The following is a 23,434-nucleotide window of genomic DNA, read 5'->3' on the forward strand; positions in this document are numbered from 1 at the left end:
TGACAAAACTTCAGACACAAGAATTGTCTCCAAGACTTAGAGCAAGTCTCTGAATTGAAAAGATCCCTACTGAGTTCCAAAGGTTGTGGTCGGGGTTTGGATCCGAGTCCCACACCGTTCCACGAGGAATAAAACAGACTTGAGTGACATCATGACAAAGTCCTACTGAAAACTTCTCAGGTCGATGCACAGGAGAAGCACCATTTTTAAAAAAAATAATAATGTATCATAGCCTCAGACAAAACGTGGAGAAGCAAAACAAGAAACGAGAGGATACATACAGTGCATCACTGGAAACCTGTGTACGTTTCCAGTATTAACACTCCCATCCTTCATTTCCTTCTTTCCATAAATATAAAAAAGCTGAACCATAACAATTCTGCACAAATAAGGGAAAGGGTGGCTTTTCCTTTACTGTAAACAGCTCCCCAACAGACCAAGGCGTTAACATAACAAGGGCGGAAAGAAGAGGAAGAAGGACAGAAGAAGGGCCCATAGCTCCCAAAGTGTTAAACCTGGAAGCCTCAGCTAGCTCAGCAGGGTATCAGAAAAACTCATGATTTCTGCTGCTCTCCAGACAAAATGTAAAATGTTTAGACTGCCAACTTAGGGCAGAAGAGTAAAAAACTGTTTCCTCTGTTATTTGTCTTTGCTTGGGATTTTGAAGGTGACTTAGAAGACAGTCCAGCAAAGAATTGTAATAATTTCATTTTATTTTTTTCAAATCTCTCCATATGCCTGCCACTCACAAGTTATATTTGAATTACTTTTGATTGCAAGAGTATGAGGATTAATGAAATGTTAAGTGTTTAAATACACAAGTAACAAGGACATGGGGAGAGAGGGTCATCAGAATTATGCAGAAACAAGTGAAATTTCTAGGAAGGTGGAAGAAAAAAAGCCGATTTACACAGACAGGAGAGAAGGGACTGGTTCATAAGCAGTCTGTAAGGCCATTAAACACTGGAACAAAAGCATAGGTAAAATCGCATGCTTTTATGGCAACGCAGCGCAGCTTGCACGAAAAGGCCTGCGACAAGACCCGTTACCCCTCGCGCAGTCAGGAGGGCGGCCTGCTTGGCAGAAACCCCTTTGCGGAAAGCCCGAGACACGCGTAGGCTTTTCAGGTGCATCCTAAAATAGCAGCACCTTTAGGCACTTGGGAACAACTGCCCAAACAGCTTTCACCTTATTTTGTATCGAGCGAGGTATTTTATATAATGGATACTTCAGGAAAAGGCATTACCCTTACAAAGTAATTGAAGGAGGGTACTGGAGGGTCTTAATCTTAATTGATTTTTTTATTCTGGTTTCCTAAGGAAATGAGATTCATGCAAAGAAACTGCCTGTGTCTGTCAGCCTGTCCCCTTCTCCTCTCATCCCCCTAATAACTTTTGAACCGAATGACCAATTACAGCCAAGTTTGAGAGAGGAAGGAGGTCTCCAAGACATCAAATTCCTGCGTCCATCACGAAAGCAGGCAGCCAAGCAGAGGAGACAGGCTTTAATAACGCTCCCAGTAAGGAAGATCCAGGAAATCAGGCTGGGAAAGAGCTTCCTCCTGACTGTGGAAAAGCTTAAATCTAAACTTAGTTTCTCAGATGTCTAAGAAGGAATAACCACAAAACCCAGCTCTGTAGGAAATCAGGCTTCGTTCATTCTCCTACTCAATCACGTACTTGTTCACCGTTTAGACAAATTCAGGTTTTGTACGGACACTCTTGTGACCAAAATAGGGAGGAAAGGAAGAAGAGAAACAGGGGGAGAGCAGGAAAGAAATAGGACTTTGGTTGCATTTGCAGCCTCCACATTGATCTCCACCTCCATCAAAAAAAATCTAATCCCCGAAGTTTCCTTCCACACCCAAACCTTAAAAATTTCACTTCTAACTCCATTATCTGCCTAATTAAATTCTGGATGTATCAAACCGTGAGACCCATCTTTTGGGAGACTGTAAGCTTTAATCACAATTACATGCTGCATATTTCATGATATATATCTTTTGCGTATAATTAGGAATAAAAAATGTAATCCCAAAAAGATCTTCAATAATTTAGATGCTGAGAATTTGATTAAAAGCATTTGAGGATTGCAGGCGACAGGGAAAGAACTCCACTATAACCAAGGGAAAAAATCAAGGACTTTAAGCACTGCTTTTATTTTTCAAACCAAAGCACCATGATCTTAAAAACAAAGATTTTAAATAGGAATGGGTAGACACATTTCCCCAGGTAAATTCCTGCTATTTGATTTGTGGAATAGGACCTAGCTTTTTGCATAAAAATCCAGGTGTTTCAAATGAAAAGTTTATCTACAAATATTGTGCACAACGCTTCCCTTCAGACTCTCATTAGCAGAAATTAATGCACTCGGATAAAAAGAGGGCACGTTTCTCACCTTACCCTTCAGGCAGCATCCACCTTCCAGTGATTATATGTTAGCAGGCCACCACATAAAGCCTTCACGTGAAGGAAGGAACAATCGCAACAAGATTTCCTCAACCTGCAGCTTCTCAACGACTTTGTAGCCACAGACGAGCACCCTACAAGGAACAAAGCAGCAGCTACGCACGTCGCGTTGCAGCAAGGGCAGCCACCAGCTCCAAAAGCAGAATGAATATCTACGTGGGGCAAGAAAAGCGATTTGTAAATAAGAGACCTCAGGCACTGAGGGGGTGTGACCCGGTAAAAAAGGATAAATATTCTTGATTTTACTGCTCTTTTGTATGCCACATAGGCTACAGCTGTACAATTTTCTTGTGCTTTATAAAGGGGATTACAAATGTTCTGTTTAATACTGTTTTCCCTTAATTACCTTTGATTTGTAGGGCCTGAATTATACATTTTTTCTGCCTAGATAATACTACACAGAACAACTTTTTTCATTTTTAAAATGAATGCTTCTAAAAATGCTTGCACTTCCTGCTTCCTTTCCCTTTAGCGCAACTATCCTCCACTATTTGCTACAGTAGCAAACAAAGTAAGTCTTTGTATTCCCTTGGCCTCTTTCTGCACCACTTAGAACTACTGTATATCAACACAAGGTATACTGCATTGCTGTATAAGAACAAATCATATTTAAGATTCATTATCTAAGGATCTTAAATCTCCATTAACAGTTTGGTCTCCTTTACTGAAATATTTGTTCACTCTATTTACAAAAAAAAAAAAAAATACAGCAGAGAAAGAAAAAGTTTAATACTCCACAGTAAGTCTACAGCACAAGCAAAAAAACTAGACCAATTATTTGAGCTTGGATCCAAAAAAGAAAATCTCTGCTCAGCTCCTGCCTTTGGTCTCTGACAAAGAAATTCACTTCCTTATTCTGTGCCTCTGTTGACATTTGTAAAATCAGTATATTTCTTCTCTCTCAACCTTTGGCTGTCTTTATTTAGAGAGTAAATTCTCTCAAGCCAGGACTATTTCTTACAACGCATCTGAACGATGCTGAGAACAAGACTATTGTTGACAACAGTCGTGGTTTGCAGAAATACAAGCAAGGAAAAGCAAACCTTGCTTAGTTTAGTTCAATTATTAGAAACTCTTTAACATGAGTGAATAAATTATGGCTTTGTTTTACTGGATGCTACCTTGTTTTGTTTTTACTAGAAGAGAATTTTCGGGTAAATGATTTTCTGTAAGTGGGAAATAGATTAAAAGATATGACCACGTGTTAGGCTACAACGCATAGCCTAGTACAAGGGGTTGTTTAGCATCAGCTGATGGTGAAGCTAGCTGCAAACTTAAGCTATAACTACAGCTATCATAAGGACTGATGTAAACTTCATGTAAGGGAAAGATGTACGTAGCCTACAAGAACCAGGTACTCCGCTGTACTAACCAAATATCACTTCAAAATTAATTGTGAAGCAAATATATAAAGAAGTATTACAGTCCTGCTTAACAGAAGAGTTCCGCAGAGCTTCCTCCCAGCTGAAGCTTACTGGCACCAGCCTGCTGTGATTTACCAGGTCACGTGGAAAAGGTAAGCTGGTAGGCAAGGAGAGAGACGCCAAGCTGCATCCAGCTCAGGCTGCTACAGTGTTCTGGACCACGGAGGGAAAAAAATAGGGCTGTTTAATAATTTGAAAGTTTGAAATAAGAATAGAACAGGAATCCTTGCCTTTGCTCCTGTTACACTAAACGAGTACTCTTTGCAACTATGCCAGGTGGATGAATGGTCAGAAACAAATTTAGCAGTGTAACAGCTGTAAGTATAATCAGTATTATGCTTTCTCCCAGTTTCATACCTTCTTCCATTTTAGCCGCTTGACTTCTGTCACTTTATCTGACACAAATATGTTATTTTCAAAAAGAGAACTGTGAATGTATTTTTTTTTAATGCACATACTTACACAATTCGTTTGTAAGATTTTTGGATATAGCAGTCTAATTTGAAGAACAAAACAACCTAAGGAAGGCCTAAGAAACGTACTGAAAAAAAAAAGTCTACCCATATGCAGATATTCCAGTGCTAGGGAAAGCGGATGTCACACATCACATTGAAAGCACAGAAAATAAGGACAAAAAGGACTTTCTAAAGTTACCTAGCTTATATCTTTTGCCCTAAGATGGGATCCGTCCTAACTACACCATTCCCAGCAGCTGTCTGCACTTGAAAAATTCCACAGATGGAGATTCTGCAGCTTCTCCTGGCAACCTATTCCAGTGCTTAACCATCCTTACACTTAGGAAGTCCTAATGCCTAGACTAACCTCCACTGCAGTTCAAGCTCATTACGTCTCGTCCCAGCCCCAGTGGACACGGAGAATAGTTTATTCCCTTCCACTTTGCAGGTAATCACAGGAGACTCGGAAGACCCATTACACTCCCTGTATTACACTCATGTGTTACATGCCTCCTTATCTTTTCATTCTATAGGAAAATTTACGATATAGTCAAAAAGTGCAACACAGTCTTATGAAATAAGTCATATTTCATAGTAAATGTCTTTAGCATATTAGTTATAAGAATAACTGGGTGAGTCCTGTATTTGACTTTTCAGTTCTAAATTCCACACAGCTAAACGTATTATAAAGTATCACTTAAATATTATTTGAACAAAAAAGCCCGTCATGTCTTCCAGCAGCGTGGCATTTGCTTTGAAACTAGAAGTTATATCAGTTGCATATTGACTAAAAAATTACTAGCGTTGTGGCTATGATTATGCCAAACAACATAAAAGCAGCTAATGGTGCAATCACCAGAACAGATGTCTGCCAGTCAGAAGAAATAGGGTCTGCTCCAGATCACTATGACTGATCAATGGTAGGCACGTCTTTTAGGCTAACGTTTTCAAAAGTGCCCAATACTAGAAACACCTGGTTTTTGGGCATCTATCTTAAGCAGTAAATCAGTTCTTGCATCTGTTAACTGACTGACTGCACAGTTCCTCCAACCAAAATCCTTAATTTTCAAGGCAGTGAGAACTAGTAGACACTCACAGCAGGATGGAGCTAGCAATAGCTACGCAGCTTCACAGAGGTCACTCTCAATGGCATCACCTGAGTCTTTGCATTCACATATTTGGACTTAGAGCAGGGACTGGTTTTGCTTCGGAAGAAACACGTGTCTACAGCACAAAATTTTTTGGTTTTTTATTATAATTGTAGCAGGACAAAATATCATGTCTGAGATGTGGCAGAGCTAGAGATCTGTATATAGTACCCGTATACTGACCATCCTGAAGTACTGACCAACAGAAAAAGCACGCTTACCAGCATGCTTTTGTAACGTTCAGGGCACAGATGCCACTTGGCTTCTAACACCATAGCGTTATGAGGCTCTTGTGAGAGACAACCTGTGATATTTTTCCCTGCAAGCAGTCAGCAGCAATGGATGATTCTATCAGAACGACGGCTATGACTCCCTGTTCTCTGTATGGCCCTCAACATGCTGCAGAAAGCAATGACTTAAGGCACTTCTTTTAGATCTCAATTCCTCTGATCAGCTGCTTGTCAAAGGTCAGAAAGGGCTTGTTTTGTGGTTTCTTTGACTTCCAAACTTTTGTCTTTACCTGTATTTTAGGGAGAGCGCGCTAATAAAAGGAAGATTACTCCTATAAAAGAAATGTCTGCATCCATCCAACATCCATTCTGCAACATTCAGGTCTGCACCCAATATCAGCATCTGTCCAACTGCATATATTCCTAAGACATGGACACCACTGCTGCCCTGTCCAGCTAACATTTCACTTTTAGTTATGCCAGGTTGTCTCACTGTATTTTCTACAGACCCTAGCTTGTTCCAAAACACCTACATAAGTCACCCCAACACCCCAGAGAGAACAGCTATACTATCCAACCAGTTTTGTCCTACCTATCTGCGATTACCTGTGAGAGAGAGAGCGTAGATACTGTATGTTTTGCTGGCAAATACATACAGTATTTATACCTGCTTACAAATGCACTGCAGCCTGGAACAGTAAGACAACTTGACAGTGCTCTTAACATGGGAGTCTGCTGTCTCAACCTGTAATCTCCTAAACCAGGGATTTTGCACATCATTTCTTTGCTAGTCATTTTAGCAGAAACCTTTCATCCCCATGTTTATGCCCCAAACCTGAAGTATAATCTCATTCCTCCACAAGAAAAAAAAAATTCCAACTTCCTAAGCTGACATCAAAAATACAACCTTTGTCCAACATCTTCAGCAATGTAGTCTTCTACCAAAAGTGCAAAATAGCCTATTAAAATTTGAAGAAAATGGGGAAGTGTATGCCTATCAGAATAGAGACTAGGGGCCACTTGTGACTACAGTATTCATTTTCAGTAGGATCTTTCATTCTTTTAAAGCTATTGAAATCAGACAATTTTAAGAATATCAAGTAATACAGATCTAACTTATGGCAAAATATTCAACACAGCTCATTTAATATCTCAACACTGCAGAGCCCAGCTTCCTCTCCATCACCATCTTCGAACAATCCCTTACTATCTCTGCTGTGAACAAGTTTGTTTTCTTAAAGGTAAAGTACCCCCAGGGGTTATATGGTCACTGTTATTTCAGAATGGAATAGGCTGAAGTAAGGTATGAATCCAATCATCATCCGTTTCCAAGATATCCACACAACAATTACCTTGGATAAGACCCAGAAATAGTCATGTTTCCTTTTGTCCCTCCTCACCGTTCACTAGAAAGTTCCTGAAGTACTTTTCAAACATCTGATATAAACTGCCTAAGGAAGTTAAAGACAAATTCCTTTAGAAGGACAATGTGAAAGTCTGCCCTGCAAACAAGAGTTGGAGGAGGGAGCTTTTATTGGTGCTACTAATCAGAAAGCATTTATTTTGATTTCCACGTGCCAGACTGGAATATTCAACACAGAAAACACTCTTTTTAGTTGAAGATGGATTTGCAGGTTTATTCTCTTGATCAGACCTATCTTCTCTTCTTGTTTTGAAGAGGCACATACACAGAGTAGCTGAAATGTTTTCCTAATACTACTTTCTTAACAGAAATTAAGTTGTCTAAGTTCAACCATGTCTCCCTCCCACATTCCAAATCCCCAAGTGGTTGATATAAAATTCCAATTACAGATTGTACTTCTGACCAAGCGGCAATAAGGTAAACAAAACATATGGAGAAAGAGCATACTGCATTGCTTTTGTGGCCAGAACAGTATTTGCACTCTTTATCGCTGTTCTTCTCTACCTTTTTATTTGTGATACCACATAAACTTTGCACTTTCAGGTCAAACTTGCAGACGCCAAACAGACCGGCCTGCTGTAGCCCAAGCCCTCCATTTGCTTCCCTCCACCCTCAATTCTTCACATACATGATTAATCTTGGACTTCTATACAAATATACAGTGGTAGTAGATGACTAATCTAAGAGTACTATATGCTAAGGAGTTCTCACTTTCCTCCCGAAACGGTATGTGTGTTTTTTCAGTAGCTGTCAAGTCATCAAGATAACCTAGCACTCCTAATGCAACTGTAGATTTTCACAACACCATGAAATCGTTACCTGAATAGTCAGCATCCGCAGGTGAGGAAAGTATTCCCGTTTTACCTCACACAGAAGACAGGTTAAGAGATTTCCCATAATGAAGTATCTAGAACTCAAGAATTCTTGCAACACAAAGGTCTAATATTTGTTTCACAAAAAGTAGAGGTTGTTATACAAAATTTGTTTTCAAAAACCTAGGATGTGTATTTATTGAACAATTCTGAGAACGCTGTAAGTTTTCATAATTAGGATACTACAAAGTGTCATAAGTTGTTATGAAGCTGTATAAGCAAAGTTGCCTACAAGAAGGAACTAGTTTACCTACAGACAGCAGTTAAAGAAAACACTGATTCACTACTGTTCTAAGCAGAAAAGTAATGACAGATTATAACATACAACATGCAAACAAATATTTCTTAGTTAAAAATAACAGCAATACAAAGACTGTTCTTCCCACTTTTGTTGTTTTAGTTTCGTCTTGTTGGGAGCAGGTGGGCAACTCTTTTGTAGAGAAGAGATATCACCAGAAGTCTAAGTAGATCTGAAATAAATAAAAATTACTTGCTGAAACGCAGTTTATGATATTCACAAGCAGGTAAAATATTTGACCTTCCATAAATGCAAGAACGTGCAGAAAGATAGCTTTCACTTGTATCAAGACATGGTACATAACTCAGTGCCTAAAAGCCTGAGCTTGCCAATTATTCTTTATTTAACATGGCACCATCTTGATGCCTTTAAGAATGCATCATGCAGAAGTGCAAGGTGACTCAAATTAATATGCAGAGATCACTATGAAACAAACTATTAGTCTTCTGTCCCAAGTAACCTATTTTTAGAATAAAGCAGAGATGACTCACTACTGTAACATTAAAATATATATCATTCTTAGTCACTAGAGACTAGTGCCCTAAGGTTGGCACAAGCAACTTATAAATGTCAGAAAAGCATGTAAACCTTGTTAATGTTTTCAGAAATTCATTTAAAGATAGAAACAGGTCCAAAAAGATGCCTGTCTAAATGCATTGCAATTACGTTACAATTATTTTCCAAATACACAGATATGCTCTGTCTTTTCTCAGCTCATTACTGACTCAAACAATTTGCCCTTCTGGGATCAATTGTTTGCTAATAAATAATTGTTTACAGTCACAAAATGATATTAAGGAGTATTCTTATTAGTTTTTCTTCTACAGCCTAATAAGATTCAAAACTAGCTGATTCCCAAGAGTCTAACCTTAACCTTGCTGTGTTTAACAGCCCAGGAAATGATGAACCATCTGTTTCAGAAAATAATGGAGGGCCAAGAGGAAATATTGTTTAATTGTAGATTAACCTCCTCATACGGCAGAACGAAGCATCTACAGAATTAGCAACCATAACTAGCAAAGAACAAAAGTAACTGAAAACAGCTCTTAATATTAGAGGAATACTTGTTGTTGATCTTGTATCACCTTTAATACCTCCTAACTGTATAGAGGAAGCAGAACCTGATTTTACAAATAACTGAGAAAAAATCTCTTTTTTTAAAATGAGGAAAGCCACAGGACTAAGAACTGAAACAGTTATATTTATTTTTCCCCATCAAAACTTTTTTAAAAATAAACATCTCCAAGTGAGAGATGCCATGTTTATTCTTTTGTTACTTTCTTCTTGCATCTCCACAGTGGGGAAATGTCTGCTCTGAAGCAATATATAAAATCACTTTGGGGGGAAAAAAAAGTCTTGAGGTTTTAAGACTCTAGAACTCTCATATACAGCTACTCACGTATCCACTGAAGTAATAAACAATGGAGACAATGTCTTTAACAGACAGTCTGAGTACTAAAAGAAGAAATTAGCACAACAGTTTGAAATTCTAAACTAACCCCATGCTAGCAAAGTGAAGAGCAATGCAACTCTACAATGTTAGTTTTTCTAAGCAACACTCAGGCCAAAGAGCTTAACAGAAAACTTTTACCTCCAATAATCAGTTAGCCCCATTTTGACAGCAACAACGACAGAAAAGTGTGTCGCAAACTCCAAAATACAAGGACCGAGAAAGCCCTTTACTCGATTTTACAAAACCTTCCTAGAACAGTATCCCAATTCACTCCGACCTAACACTGACTACACACCTAGCTGTAAGATTTCATTAATCCAATCTTTAAATACCCAAATACAGTAACTTCTACTCAAATTATTTTTGAATTCTTCACTTAATTTTTCAAGCAGTGAGCTAGCAATAACTCCACAGCTTCATATAATAGCATCTATTCAAAAGGGATAGCAGTTTAACATTCTTCTTCTACTAAACAACTAGGCACAATTTTATCCATCAGACGTCTATCAACCTACGGATATTGAAAGCTTGGGCAAACAAGATAAAAATCAAATCCAACCCTACTGTCAAGCTGCACTATCTACTGGCATCAATAATACTATTCATGAATTTAAGAAAATTAATAAATCTTGGGATGAATGCTCAGAAAGACTCAAATACAGGTGAAGCATACTCACTTAGGTTTTGTTTCTGCATCTGTCACTTGGCGAATATAGATACCATCTTCAGGATGCTCAATGTCATCCATTTCATACATGTATGAAGAAGCTATTGCAAGGGTGGTTCCATCATTGCTGAAGGCAAGAGATGCTATGCTTGTGGGATACCGATGGAACTGACACAGTCGCTTTTTATTAAAGGGATCCCAAATATTTACAAATCCATCAGAACCTCCTGAAAAATGAATTAACAAAACCTGTTCATAAATTATTTTTGCAATAACTGTAGGATTGAATACTTACAGCAAAGAAAAGAGTAAGAGAAAACTACCTGGAATTACTTTGTCGATCAAAGCACAAAGTTGTAGAGTTGCATAACACAGTAGAGAGCACAATGAGTACTTCCTAAAAATCTGTTCAAAAAAAACTCACTACATAAAATAATTCAAAACCCTGCTCAAAGCAAGAAGTATGATTTGAAGACCTATGAAGTAAAAGCATTTCAAGTAAAGGCTGACCTGTTAAAACGGAAACTTAAATGAAAAAGCAGCTGATGTACTCAAAACACTTTGATACCAGTAAGTTATAAAAACCGAGTATCTACTCTACCTGTAGCAAATGTGTTGTGGACATTATGGAAAGAAATGGCATTAACTGGATAAATCTGCTCAATGTTATTCTCCTTCAAACGGTGACATTTGAAGGCATATTTCTTCTTCTGTATTTCTGGACTTGGATCCAAATATTCCACTGCAACACGACCTTCAATAGAACTTAAAACATAACCCTACAAAAAAAGGGAAGATATGCACTTTAAGAGTTTAGAATAGGAGAAAGATTGCCACATAACTAATCTTACACCCTTCTAAATTCAAATAAAATGTACACAATCTTAAATTGTGTACAAATGGAGATTATTTGTTACCACAGAGCCACGGCATCATCAGTAAACTCTTCTTCTAATGAAAAACTAATGTAGGAAAAGCTTTCTGAGAAATTCTCACAGCACCACGAGTTAAAGCTTACAGTGAGACTTCCAATTACCCCTGCAGGTCCAAACGTAAGTTGATTTGGAAAAAAAATACATACGTACATGTATATATGTGTGTGTGTGCACATATGAGTTAAAAGCTCCTTGTATTTGCCTGCCTATTCCATAAGGCCTAAATTTCTCAAATATTATGGATACTCATAGGACTGTTTAGTTTCACAACTCTGTTTCATTACAGTTAGTTCAGAGTACTATACTAGCAACTAAACACTCAAGGCTGAAATAGTATTTTCAGTGAAACTTGATTATAAAGGGGTGCCCACTTACCCAGGCAATTACAGCCCCGACTGAGAGCAACTTAAAATTATTGTATTAGAACCTCTGAATTTAACCTGTAAGAGACCTTTTTGGAAATAGGAGTATAGTATTCACCTGTAGCAAGGTTCTTCAAAATCCAGACTACCTGGGAGATAGGAGACTACTAGGAGATAGTAGGAGACTACTACTATCTGGGAGATCATTTACTATACTACAGCTAGAACTGAAAAATAAAAACACATTCATGTCAGTTCCAGAACAAATAACTAGGTCTCCCAGTGCCTGTAATTTCACTGCTTACACTGGAAACTCTTCCACAGTAGTTCTTGCTTATGTCAGAGTAAGCTGATCTTGCTTTACTTCAAAAAGAGCTAGAAATACATGGAATAACTGTATCTGCAGTAAGTTACCATAGTGTATGATCACCCAAATTGTACAGTTCCATCTAAATTATGGGTCATCCAGTCTTGAGTGCATGACAGTCAGGTTTGAAGAAAGAAAATAAAAGAAGGAAGGAAAATAAGCCACATCCACATAATTTTTATCCTGTCCCTGTTGAAGAATGTAGGGCTACTATGCATAAAAGCTACAGAGCAACTCCTAGTCTGTCTTTCCCTCTTCTACTGCAACTTTTGTGTAGTTTTTCCAAAGGTTACGCACCAGTATTGTGATGTATTAAATAACCAGTTTAAAACAATGTTATCAAGGAGAAAAAAAAGAATCTGAGAAAAAATAAGTGAGAAAAAGATGCTGGTGAGTAGGGGTGGCAAACATTCCTAAGCTACACTGTTTTTCAAATGAGAGAATTTGGAAGCAAGAGAATCAGCTTTTTTTTTTCCTTTAAAAGAGTTCAATTATGACATCATAAAGATCAAATTTTTTTAATGAGGGAAAAAGACAGAAAGCTTAAGAAAATAGGCCACCATCTTTCCTAAAGAATATTCTACAGAAGTAGAATTACTGCCATGTCTCCCATACCTGTTTATTTGGAAACGCTCTGATACAACGGGTCTGATACTTCAGGCTCGATTCTCTTCGCTGCTGAACATAACCCATGTTCCGCAAATCCCACACCAGCACTCTCCGACCTGCAGTCCCCACAATTAGTCTATCTCCAGACACAGACAGCGTGTACACCTTTCAGAAAAAGGTTACAACATTATACACCTATTAGCCTGGATATCCATGGCTCATTGTACATAAAGGATCAGCAATATATAAAAAAATACAATTCAATCCATAGCTACAGATTTGTTTCTTTTTCACTTTAATTTGTAACTGAAACTTGGGATAAACTGCAGTAGTGTGTAGTTGGTTACTGACCAAACACCAACTTAGCATTTCAGAAGCTCACCCTTAACTCTGCACCCTAATACATACCTTAAAATGAAGCCTAATGCAGTATCATCCTATATATAACTGACTTACAATTAAAGAGATTTAAATATGAAAATGCACTTGTGAAATTTTAATTCTCAAGCAAATTTGTTCAATGTTTTTATTAGTCTCTAGATCACAGTGATATCTAAATAACATACCGTACATGAGATTTTTGCCTTTTGCTGGTATTATCCCATTCCAAATTCCATATGTGTACAGTAGTAAAATTTAAAAGCAAAATCAATGTTATTCAAGCTTTCCTCAAATTATCTTAAGCATTAAATAGATAGGAGATTTCAAGCCAAGAAATATACAAAGTAATAAAGGAAAAAAGGCTATGGAAATTAGAATTCATCTTTACTTGATGTGCACAGCTTGCAACCAGCACCATCAAGTCATGACCATGCACTTTAGTCCTACAGTACTACATCACTTTTTTCTGTCCAGTAACACTTTTTCTCTCAACAGAACACCTTATTACTTCAAGCTGATGTTATCATGCTAATAAAGGGAAATAAATTGCCAAGAAAACATTAAAATCCAATTCAAGGCATGCTTCAATAAAACTGGCTGAAGTTGACTGAAGCGATATGCTTGACACCCATTAAAAAATTGTGGGTTGAAACATCAACTCAAAATTGTCTGAGAGTTTCTAACTTTTCTCTCTCAAATTTCTCATGAAAGTAATCAGCATATAAGTCGTTCCATTTCTATCTACTATTTGATATGCAGTTAACCTGAGAATATGTTAAAATAAATCAAGTTGGGTCAAAAACTCAATACTATTAATTGAATTTCAAGTTGTTGATACACAAACAAGATGGAATCCAGCTACCCAATACTTGTGCTGTCGTTGGGCTGTTAACATGAGTAACAAGCTATAACAAAAACAAGCTTTTACAAAAGCAATCTAATGCAACTGATATTCAAGCAGCAGATATCGTAAATACCTCAGAACTAGAATGAAAGGGGTAGGAGATGTGATATTCTGCCAGAAGGATTCAATTTACTATTGGCATGTGCTTGTACAATTTAACAGAAGCAACTGATTTCACTTTCCAATTCTCTGATAAAGCCCAATAAAGCTACTTGTTTCTGGTAAGACTGCACTGAGATATTAAACAAAATAACTTTTCTGCGGATTTACTATAAACGTTTCTGGAGAAACTGTTTTCAAAAAATTAGTTTTTAAATGTAAACATTAAGCTATTAATGTGTGCGTGTATATATTTATGTAGATAAACATATGTAGCTTCCTTTAACTAATACACATTCACTAGGCATACATTCTTTCTTTAAAGAAAATATGTGAATATTGAGGTTTCTCTTAAGACTGAAACATGAACCTTCACATAAGTCACCTAAAATTTCTGATGATTTCAATTGCCAAACCCCATTTAGATACTAAAAGGCCAAGAAAACTGAGCAAAAGTAGTTATACACTTTCACAGAACCATTTTTTTCCCTTTCCAGTTGATGTAAAAATTGATCCAAAAATATTAACAGACATTGTTTCTATACATGTGTAAAAAAATTAAGGCATAAAGAACATTAAATATCTTGAACCTTCTTTACAAACTGATGTCACACCTGTATAGTAAGTACTCTTTCTATACACACAATCATAAATCAGATGAAACCATTGTCATGCAGTTGAGTAGGTGTATGCATTTATCAAAAGCAGTATTAAAAAAAATGACATAATGAACCCTGCTGAACCAATAAGCAGCTTGATTCACTGTGGCTGTCCAGTATATGATATTCTGTCAGCAGTTTATCACAGTTCTTTACATGCTACACACAACTATAAATCAAAACTAGAAATAATGCAATTACTTTATTCTGAACAAAGGTCTTGCCAGAAGTAGATTCAGCTATGTTGTGACAAAAGTAATGCTACTTAGATGCAATACGGAACATAACGATGGCTCATAACTATGACTTGACAATACATTTTAACAGAACTAAATGAAATCTAAAAAAAAGGCACAGGCAAAAAAAATTCATGTGTAAAATTATCTAGCAATCCACTCCTTGTTTAGGAGTCTATGATAGAAAAAGAAATTCTCTTGTAATTCTATTAGTGATACCACTGTAAGCACACCACATCACCACTAGAAAAACTTAAGATAGTATGTTTCGCCTTTTTCTTCTTGGTCTGTCATTAACATAGAGCATTAGGAGAATTAGAGTATTAGAATGCCTGAATTTACTAGGCATTAGTACAGCCACAGGTAACTTGCAAGACAAGTAATTCTGTCCAATCTTAATACAAACAAAAAAACAAATACTATTCTAGGAAGAGTAAGTGGCCTCCTACTATAACTCTGTGCATATTTCTAAATAGTCAGACCTTATGATTGTCAGAATCTGATTTCTGCAAGTCTTAGTATTTAATTGCAACGTGCACTATCCCTAGCTTCAGGAAGTCAGTGAAATCAATAACTGTCTCAATTTTAAATGCTATATTTGCTATGTTTTCCTTACCCAATAGTGTTTTAAAATACAGGGATTTGGTAGACCACAAGCGCTAAAAATTAAGTTATGCTCTCTTAGTGATGAAAACTCAAAACCTTAATCCAAAATCCTGCTACAGTAACTGAATATTTTCAACATTTCAGTTTGCAACATTCATTCTCACAGCTTAAAAGCGTTAGAAGTAACTTTTGGTATTTAAGTTGCATAGTTTAAGACAGCATGCTGTACACACTGATTATTTAACCAGTCACTGGATGTACTGCTTAACATATTACCTGGGATACAGCATCTAGCACATACCTTTTCAGGTTGAGAGAAAGTTCCTGCATTACAAGGAGTTCTGGGATCCCACAGTTTAACTGTTTGATCCCAGCTTCCAGTCACCATTACATTCACTTCCGGGCAATACTCAACACATCTGATAGGAGCATCATGAGCACCAACAAGGTTTTCTAGATGAGAAAATATAGTCTATTGTAACTTTATTGGCTCCAGAAACATTTAAAATGTGTTGTACAAAGAACTAAAAAAAAGCACACATTACCACAATAACACACCATCTTCTGACATTCCCATGGATGCATTAATATGCTAGGATTGCCTCTAAAGATTTTTCAGTCTTCAAAAGTATAATTTTCAAAGATCAGACATGTTAAAATTTAGATTTGTCTCCTGAGATTATCAAAGGGTATGAACAATTTAGGCTGCCACAGAGATCTACAGAGGTGCAAAGTGTAAAGTATCCACTTGATATCACTACCTGTGATGCAGACACTTAATACAGGAAGCTGAATGAGACTTAAGCTTGCATGCATTATCAGTAGGACAAAAGAAAGGAATTACAGTTAATATAAGCACTTCTAGTAACTCATCTATAGTAAAGTTATTTGACCTTTAATACATTACTTTGCTATGATTGCACACAATTTTGTCAAGCTCTGGCCACTGGGTGATTTTGGCACTCCACACATGCCTCAGGCTGGTACCATCTTTCTTCTACCTCTCCTCCCCTCCCCAAAGTTAGCTCCATAATCTGCAGCAATGAGGTACTAGGAGTCTATGTTTAATTCTAGCAGTGCTTTCTTATAGAAAAAGCTAGTAGAAGGCTATAAAATTTAAAAATGCAAAAGCTTTTATGCTAAGGATGTACACTTTGCCATACCTGTAAGAGACCATTACAAATACGGTTGAAATATAAACCTTCGAAAATAACATGCTGAGAGACTTAGTAGGGCTCAGCTAATTCTCCCTATATGACAGGGAAGAGCAGGCCTGTCACCAGAAATACAACTCAAGTCCTACAACAAGTATTCACCAAACTTTTTGGAAAGTGGACAAATCTTTTCATAGCACTATGTGATACCTATTAGGGCCAGTAGTTTTGCTAGATAAAGGTACATATGTTTGGGGTGGGGTTTTTTTGTTTAAGATCCAACCATGCTGAGAAACCTAAAACATCAGTGTGACAGGCATATAATGGTTTCCTTCCCTTCAATTTTCCTCTTGCATCTTTAAATAAAAAGGAAATACGCATGCAAAATAAATAGTGAATATTCATCTCTGCATAAAACTCCTAGAAGTCTGACAAGATCAGATGAGGCCCTTTTAATAAAGGTATTGTAGCAGAGCCTTTAATTGCACCAAAAGGAATCCTGCCTTGTTCATTGCCCTAGACAGTTCTACTTTGGTGATGAAAGAGGGCTGCAGAGCAGCGTTGAGCACTAATAATGACAACCTAAAAATCAATAAACACACGGTATTTCATGTTTGGGTACAGCTCTAATGCAAGATCTTCTGAAAATAGACATGCTAAGCATCTTACCTTTGCTGTATGAAGTTTTGTTTTTTAAATATTTTCAGATTTAACTCTTTATGTATTTCAGCACCCATTTCTACAAACAAGGACACCCCATAGATGTGTTGTCAACATAAATGATGTTTCCAAAGCATAAAGATTGGTTTCACATAAAAGCCAAAGAATAACTTTTTTCAATTTCAAAAGAGAAGTGAGTGAGCACCAGTTAGAAGCTATGAATGCAGTAGGTATTCTATGGAAAAAACAGCATGCTACTGTATGTCATAAGCCATGTAATTATAAGCTTCATATGCACAAAAGCAAATGACCACCTTACTTCTTGTTAAGATTGTGTCCTACGTGAACCAGAATTTTTACGCTGGGAGGGCAGAGGATGAGCAGAAGAATCACACAGTGCATAAATTAACACCACTGCACTTCATCTTCCTAGCAATAAAAAGCTTGGAGAACCATATACACCTTTACTGAGGCTAGAGGTGTATCTGGATCCCTCTTCATCCTGCTAGACATTTTCCAGGGCTAGAATGACACTGATTTTCAAACTACCATCATGCAATGCACAAAAGCAAACGTGACTTTTCTCACAATGTTTCTGACTGATCAAGTGAAATACTTGTACCACTAACCAACATATATTAACAGTTTTATCATTCAAAACCTGAACTACTGCTAAAAGGAAATATCCCCCATCTGGAGAACTAGAAACACATTTTACTGTTTTGCTTTCATGTAAGTATATAAATCTTTAGTCCAAGTATTTCAAAGAGCCTACTTACAGAAATCAGCCTGCTTACCTTGGTCCGTGTTAAGATCGTGCATTTTCAATTGCTGATCTAATCCTCCACTCCAGGCATGGGTTGGATCCTATAAAACAACATGCATTCAGTATCCCTGGCTGACATACATTTAATCTCCTGGACATATAACAAAGGATGACTTCTTTCTCTCAATAATTTAGGGCAGAGGGAAATTAAGATATAAGGGTTAAGCCTGGCCCAGATCTTAACTGGGCAGATGAACAAGGCAGATGACAGAAGCTTTAAAAGTGTCGAAGCACTGACCTATATAATTTAAAACTAAAAAAAAAAAAAGCTAAAAAAAAAAAAGAAGTTAGAGGCTATATCAAGCCATTTTCATTTTGGTAACAGCAAAACACATAATGTTTGTTTTTAAATGGCCATCAACCTCAGTCAGTTCCAACTGAAGTGTTTTCCTTTTAAAACTAACTTAGAAGCCAGAAACCATATGAGGACCAGTGTGATTTGCAGTACAAAACCAACTATATGCCAAAACAGCTAGTTTAAAAAAAAAAAAAGACCCACACACTTAGGATCAAAATTTTAAATTGATCCTTACAATAAGGCAACAAGATCAAGTCACAGGAAGATATGCCAAAAAAAAAAATAAAACCTGCTTGAAACTTTCTATTTTATATATTATATAAAACCAAAACAACAAGTATTACCAATAAACTAAGGATACTTCAAATCCAGCATATTAAAAATACAGAAAGCAAGCATTTGGCAAATGGTTCTTTTGGAACAATGAGCCACTGTTTCCTAAACTAGCCAGTACGAGAAGGTTTAAAAAAAAAAAAAAAGTAATCTACTATAGGCAAGTTTACTGTAAAAGATCTGTGGGAATACACTACCAATGCAATCCTCTGTAAGGAACATGCAAACAGTTTACCATACCATTGCAGAAGCCATGTCAACAAACTCAAATTATTGAGCCTACCACAGGTTAAAATATACATGCAGTAGGCAGTTATGTCACACTGCTGGCAGGCTTTTGGCTGTTGTACTTCCATAAATGAAAGAAAAAGAAAAAAGAAACACACACAGAAGTAAGTTATGTTCGTGTCTGCATCCTTCACAGGAAATAAAGACTCTGGACTAGAAAAAGGTTCATTAAAAAACAGAATCGTAATTGGCTGAAGTACAGAATTATTTTTTTTTTAATCTAGATACGAACTATCCATTTAATTTGACTGAATAAACAATCTCTCATTTACCTTAGGCATTATAAATCTAACAAAGGCAGAACGCACTTACATAAAAAGCACAGTCAAGGACAGCTCCTGAATGTTGATATTTGAGTCTCATGGAGTTGGCAGGCACATCATAGAGCCGGACAGTTGTGTCCCAGGATGAAACAAGCAGAAACTGAGACGTATTTGGACTAAACTTTACTGATGAAATACCATCATCTGGAGTTTGGTTTAGTTTGAACTCGTTCGACCCAGTCATCTGAAGAAAAGATGATATAGCATAGGCATATTTGGAGTGATAGCAAGAACGTTAGCTCAGCAAGATAGTCAAATCATTGATACATCTTAGAGGTAATTTAAAGGAAACTTGAGAAGTTTGCTAGCTTTCACACATAGAAGGTGGAGAACACCCAGATTTCTGACAAACTGTTTAAAATCGAAGGTACTAACCACTGTATCCTTAAAGAATTCCTCCTGACACAGTGAGCTTTAAAGTTTAAATATAATATAACTAAATAGTACAGAATTCTGACAATAATTACTGTATTTAAGCTTGGACATGTAATATTGTTACTTAAAAATGTATTCTTTCCCCCACATGCTATATTCTATATGTAGCATAAATACATTTTAAAGTAGATGCTCATAAATTACCGTGAGCATTAAAAAGTTACTTTAAGAAAATACAGGCAGAAAGGAGCCTGATTTGAAATATCCTACAGGAAGCGTTCCTGATTTGGTAGGACTTTCATAAACTTTCAAGAATTGCAATTAGATCCTCTTTTAAATAACTTCTGATCCTCCGAAGCTTTTATGGTAGCTTCAGCTACCATAAGTGCTACAAAGTAGTACCAGCAAAACAGCTTTAAATATTTTTTCTTAGAGTCAAAACACTGTCAGATAAGAAAGCAAGATTAGGCTTTGTGGGGTTCTGAAATATAGATCAAAAGCATAAATACAGAGTGCAGGACGGGGGAAATCAACAATTAAATAACAGATTAATGACTCTAAAGATAACTGCAGCAGTCATACATAACGGAACTAGTTGTAGGTACAAAAATTCAAAGGAGGAGAGCTGAGGCTATGAGTGGCAAGTACCATCTAGAAAGACAGCGCGGATCTTGCAAATGCTCTAAACGATGAAACTGTTCATTACATACACCAACAAAATCTCTAAAACACTTAAAACGCTTTCCACGGCCTTAAAAGCACGTTTCCATTTTGGGAAAAGGGCCAAGAAGTAAATTAGCCCAGATTTTCTTGAACATTATCACTCCTGAAATTCTATGGACAATGGCAGAGGTTAGATTAGACCTCTGCCAACAAATCAAGAGACAAGGATCGAATTCAGCATACAGTTTTCTATTTCAACATTTGTCAGTAAGTGAACAATCAGGTTGAATAAAACATAAGTAGTACACATTTTTACATGAGAAAAACTTCCTAAGAACTTTGGGAAACGTTCTATAAGGCATCCTTCAAAAAAAAAAAAGTATTTAAACACCTTCTACTATTTAAACATTACATTAAAAAATAACCTCCTACGGTTAAGGAATAAAAGCTACCTTCTTAACCCCTTTTTTCAGCTGAGTTTTGAGACTTCTTGACCAAAAAGACAGACATACTTGAGAATCTGCCACATTCACTATCATATGAATACTGTTAAAGTATTCACCAGCACCTTTATCACACTTTAAATGGTGAAATCTACCTAAGTGAGTACTTCATACTACTTCAGATGAATATAAATGACAAAAAGTAGAGGAATTAAAAACAGGCAGAACAAGTAGACTGGACACACTAATTATCTTGTCTACTTGTGACAGACAACTTAAACAGCAAGCATGAGATTTGAGACGCCTGGTGCAACAGTTACTAACCATCCCGAAAGGAAAAAACAAGCAGTGGCCCAGGAAGTAAACTTACATCAGAGACCCAAAAGGATCCTCCCCCCCAGTGCTTTTTAATCCTGGAAAATTGTACCAGTGCCGGAGCACATATTTAGCCTATGTATTAGCAGGGGTTTGTTTGTTGTTTTAAGTAATTTCACACCACAAGCACCTCATGTTTTCCAAAAAGCAGCTTCTTCAGGACAGAGAAGCCAAATAACAGCAGTAATTGCCATGCCCATCTAAAATAACAAAGTGCTGATACAATTTCATAGCACCACACGAGATATTTCATAAAGCAGACATAGCGAAGAAGCACACTAATGAAACCACGATGCTGCTCTAAACACACGGATGAAACCGCGACGCTGGTTTTTAAGTACAACGCGCATCTTATTCGGCCTGAAAACCCCTTTAGCCGAAGAAAGGGGGAACCACGGTGGTTCTACGGCTCTTCTCAACACAATACCCCCAAACGCTTAACCAGGCGGTAACACTTCCGTGAAGGAAGCCGAGCCCTTTGCGGAAAGCGACGCCACGCCAGCGCGAGGGCAGCTTCCTCCGAGCCGAGGGCGCTGCAAGTACCGTCTTCATACTGCACGACTTCCCCTCGCTGCTGGGCACAGCGCCGAGATAAGGCCTTCCTCCTGCGGCAGCGGCGGGTCACGGCAGCGGCGAGACGGCGGCGGCGGCAGGAACAGCAGTGCGGGCCCGGAGCGGCAACGCGGGGTGCGGGGAGCTGCGGAGGAGGCGAGAGCGTGAGAAGCCCGAGGGAGGCCGCGGCTCCGGGCGGGCGGGCCCCGGGGTCCAGAGGCAGCGGCCGGGGCGCCCGCGGGGTCCGGTCCGGTCCGGTCCGGTCCGGTCCGGTCGGCCTCGGCCCGCCCGTTACACCGCGCCGGCCTTACCTCGCCGCCCGGTTTTAGCGCCTCCGGCCTAGCAACAACCGCCACCACCCTCGCGCGCGCGTTCCCGTCAGCCCCTCCCCACCTCCCCATTGGCCGCTTCGAAAGGGCGACGCGGCGCGTCCCGGCGTGCCCCTCGCGACTACAACTCCCGGCGTGCCAAGCGCCGGCAACCTCCCGCCTGCCCCGCTCCTGCCGGTAAGGACTACAAGTCCCAGCATGCCACGGCAGGGGCGGTGGCGGCGGAAGGGGCGGTCCCGGCGAAGCGGGGCATGCCGGGACTGGTAGTCCGCGCCCCGCTTATATCCTTCCCGTGGTTCCTCACTATTAAGCGCTGTTAATGGAGAGGCCCGGGGGGCGGCAGCGGGGACGCGGCCTCCGCCTCCGCCGGGGCTTGGCCGCGGTTGAGAGCGGGGCGGCCGGCGCCGCTGCCCGGGGCGGGTGTCAGCGCGGGCGGGCAGAGCGTTTCCACGAAAGGTCGGGTTTTAGACGTTTTGTGATAGCGACGGGCAAAAGCCGCGTCGGAGCCGGCCAAAAAATAATAAACAAATTAACAAAACATCATCCGAAACGCAGGATACAAAACGACTGTGTGGGCATGCGTGCCAGCGTTTGTCCCATCCCTGGCGTTAAAACAAAAAAAGTTGCAAAGACAACGTGTGGGAGTCATCTTTGCTCGGACAGCTAAGAATTTAATTTCCGAAAGACATATTCACCAAAACACCCTCGTTGCAGTCGCTGCAGCTAGAGGCACCCACAGGCTTTAGAATCCAGCTGGAACTGAGCGTAGTTTGTTTTGAATTTAAACACCGTTCTTGTACGGAAGGAAACGCTAAAAATCCTTCCTTCCACATATTTATAATCACCTCACCTTATTTATTTTTTCGGATCTTTTCTTTCTTTCTTTCTTTCTTTCTTTCTTTTTTTTTTGTTATATCGTGACCGTAGCCTCATCTGAATTGCATACAGTTATCGCTACTTTAAATATCCTCCTGCATTAAGATCCGGCGTTAACCACGGAACAGGTGGCCGTGATGAAACATGCAACGGCGCCTGCAATTTAAGTAACACTTGATGAAGTATTTACTTTTTGCTTAAACGATTCACTTCATCCTCTGTCGAGAGGAAGCCGTGGGTGTTTTAGTACTAGGCAGAGGAGCCGGTGAACGTTAAAATCAATCACAGCGCGGAGTGTCATATTTCTATTAAAAGGAGCTGGCAAGCCCTCTTGCATGTGATC

The 23,434-nt window shown here is 38.6% G+C and overlaps 1 protein-coding gene across 2 annotated transcripts; it reads right to left on the reverse strand.

Annotated features, from left to right (window-relative positions):
* Positions 1 to 7,348: 7,348 nt before the first annotated feature.
* Positions 7,349 to 22,326, reverse strand: BUB3 (BUB3 mitotic checkpoint protein). Of its 2 annotated transcripts, XM_068951499.1 has the most exons (9): positions 22,198 to 22,326; positions 21,878 to 22,031; positions 19,468 to 19,662; positions 18,208 to 18,277; positions 15,898 to 16,049; positions 12,718 to 12,876; positions 11,040 to 11,217; positions 10,449 to 10,665; positions 7,349 to 8,490 (listed from the first exon to the last, which is right to left on the reverse strand). In XM_068951499.1, exons 2-9 carry the CDS (start codon positions 21,884 to 21,886, stop codon positions 8,481 to 8,483), a joined length of 990 nt encoding a protein of 329 aa, XP_068807600.1. In that variant the 5' UTR covers positions 21,887 to 22,031; positions 22,198 to 22,326; the 3' UTR covers positions 7,349 to 8,480. The 2 variants fall into 2 exon arrangements, with proteins under 2 accessions (XP_068807600.1, XP_068807601.1); XM_068951500.1 differs by lacking the exon at positions 7,349 to 8,490 and having other exon boundaries at positions 10,445 to 10,665.
* Between the last annotated feature and the right edge of the window lie 1,108 nt (positions 22,327 to 23,434).

The sequence above is a fragment of the Struthio camelus genome, chromosome 7, assembly GCF_040807025.1.
Source record: "Struthio camelus isolate bStrCam1 chromosome 7, bStrCam1.hap1, whole genome shotgun sequence".
Taxonomy (NCBI): domain Eukaryota; kingdom Metazoa; phylum Chordata; class Aves; order Struthioniformes; family Struthionidae; genus Struthio; species Struthio camelus.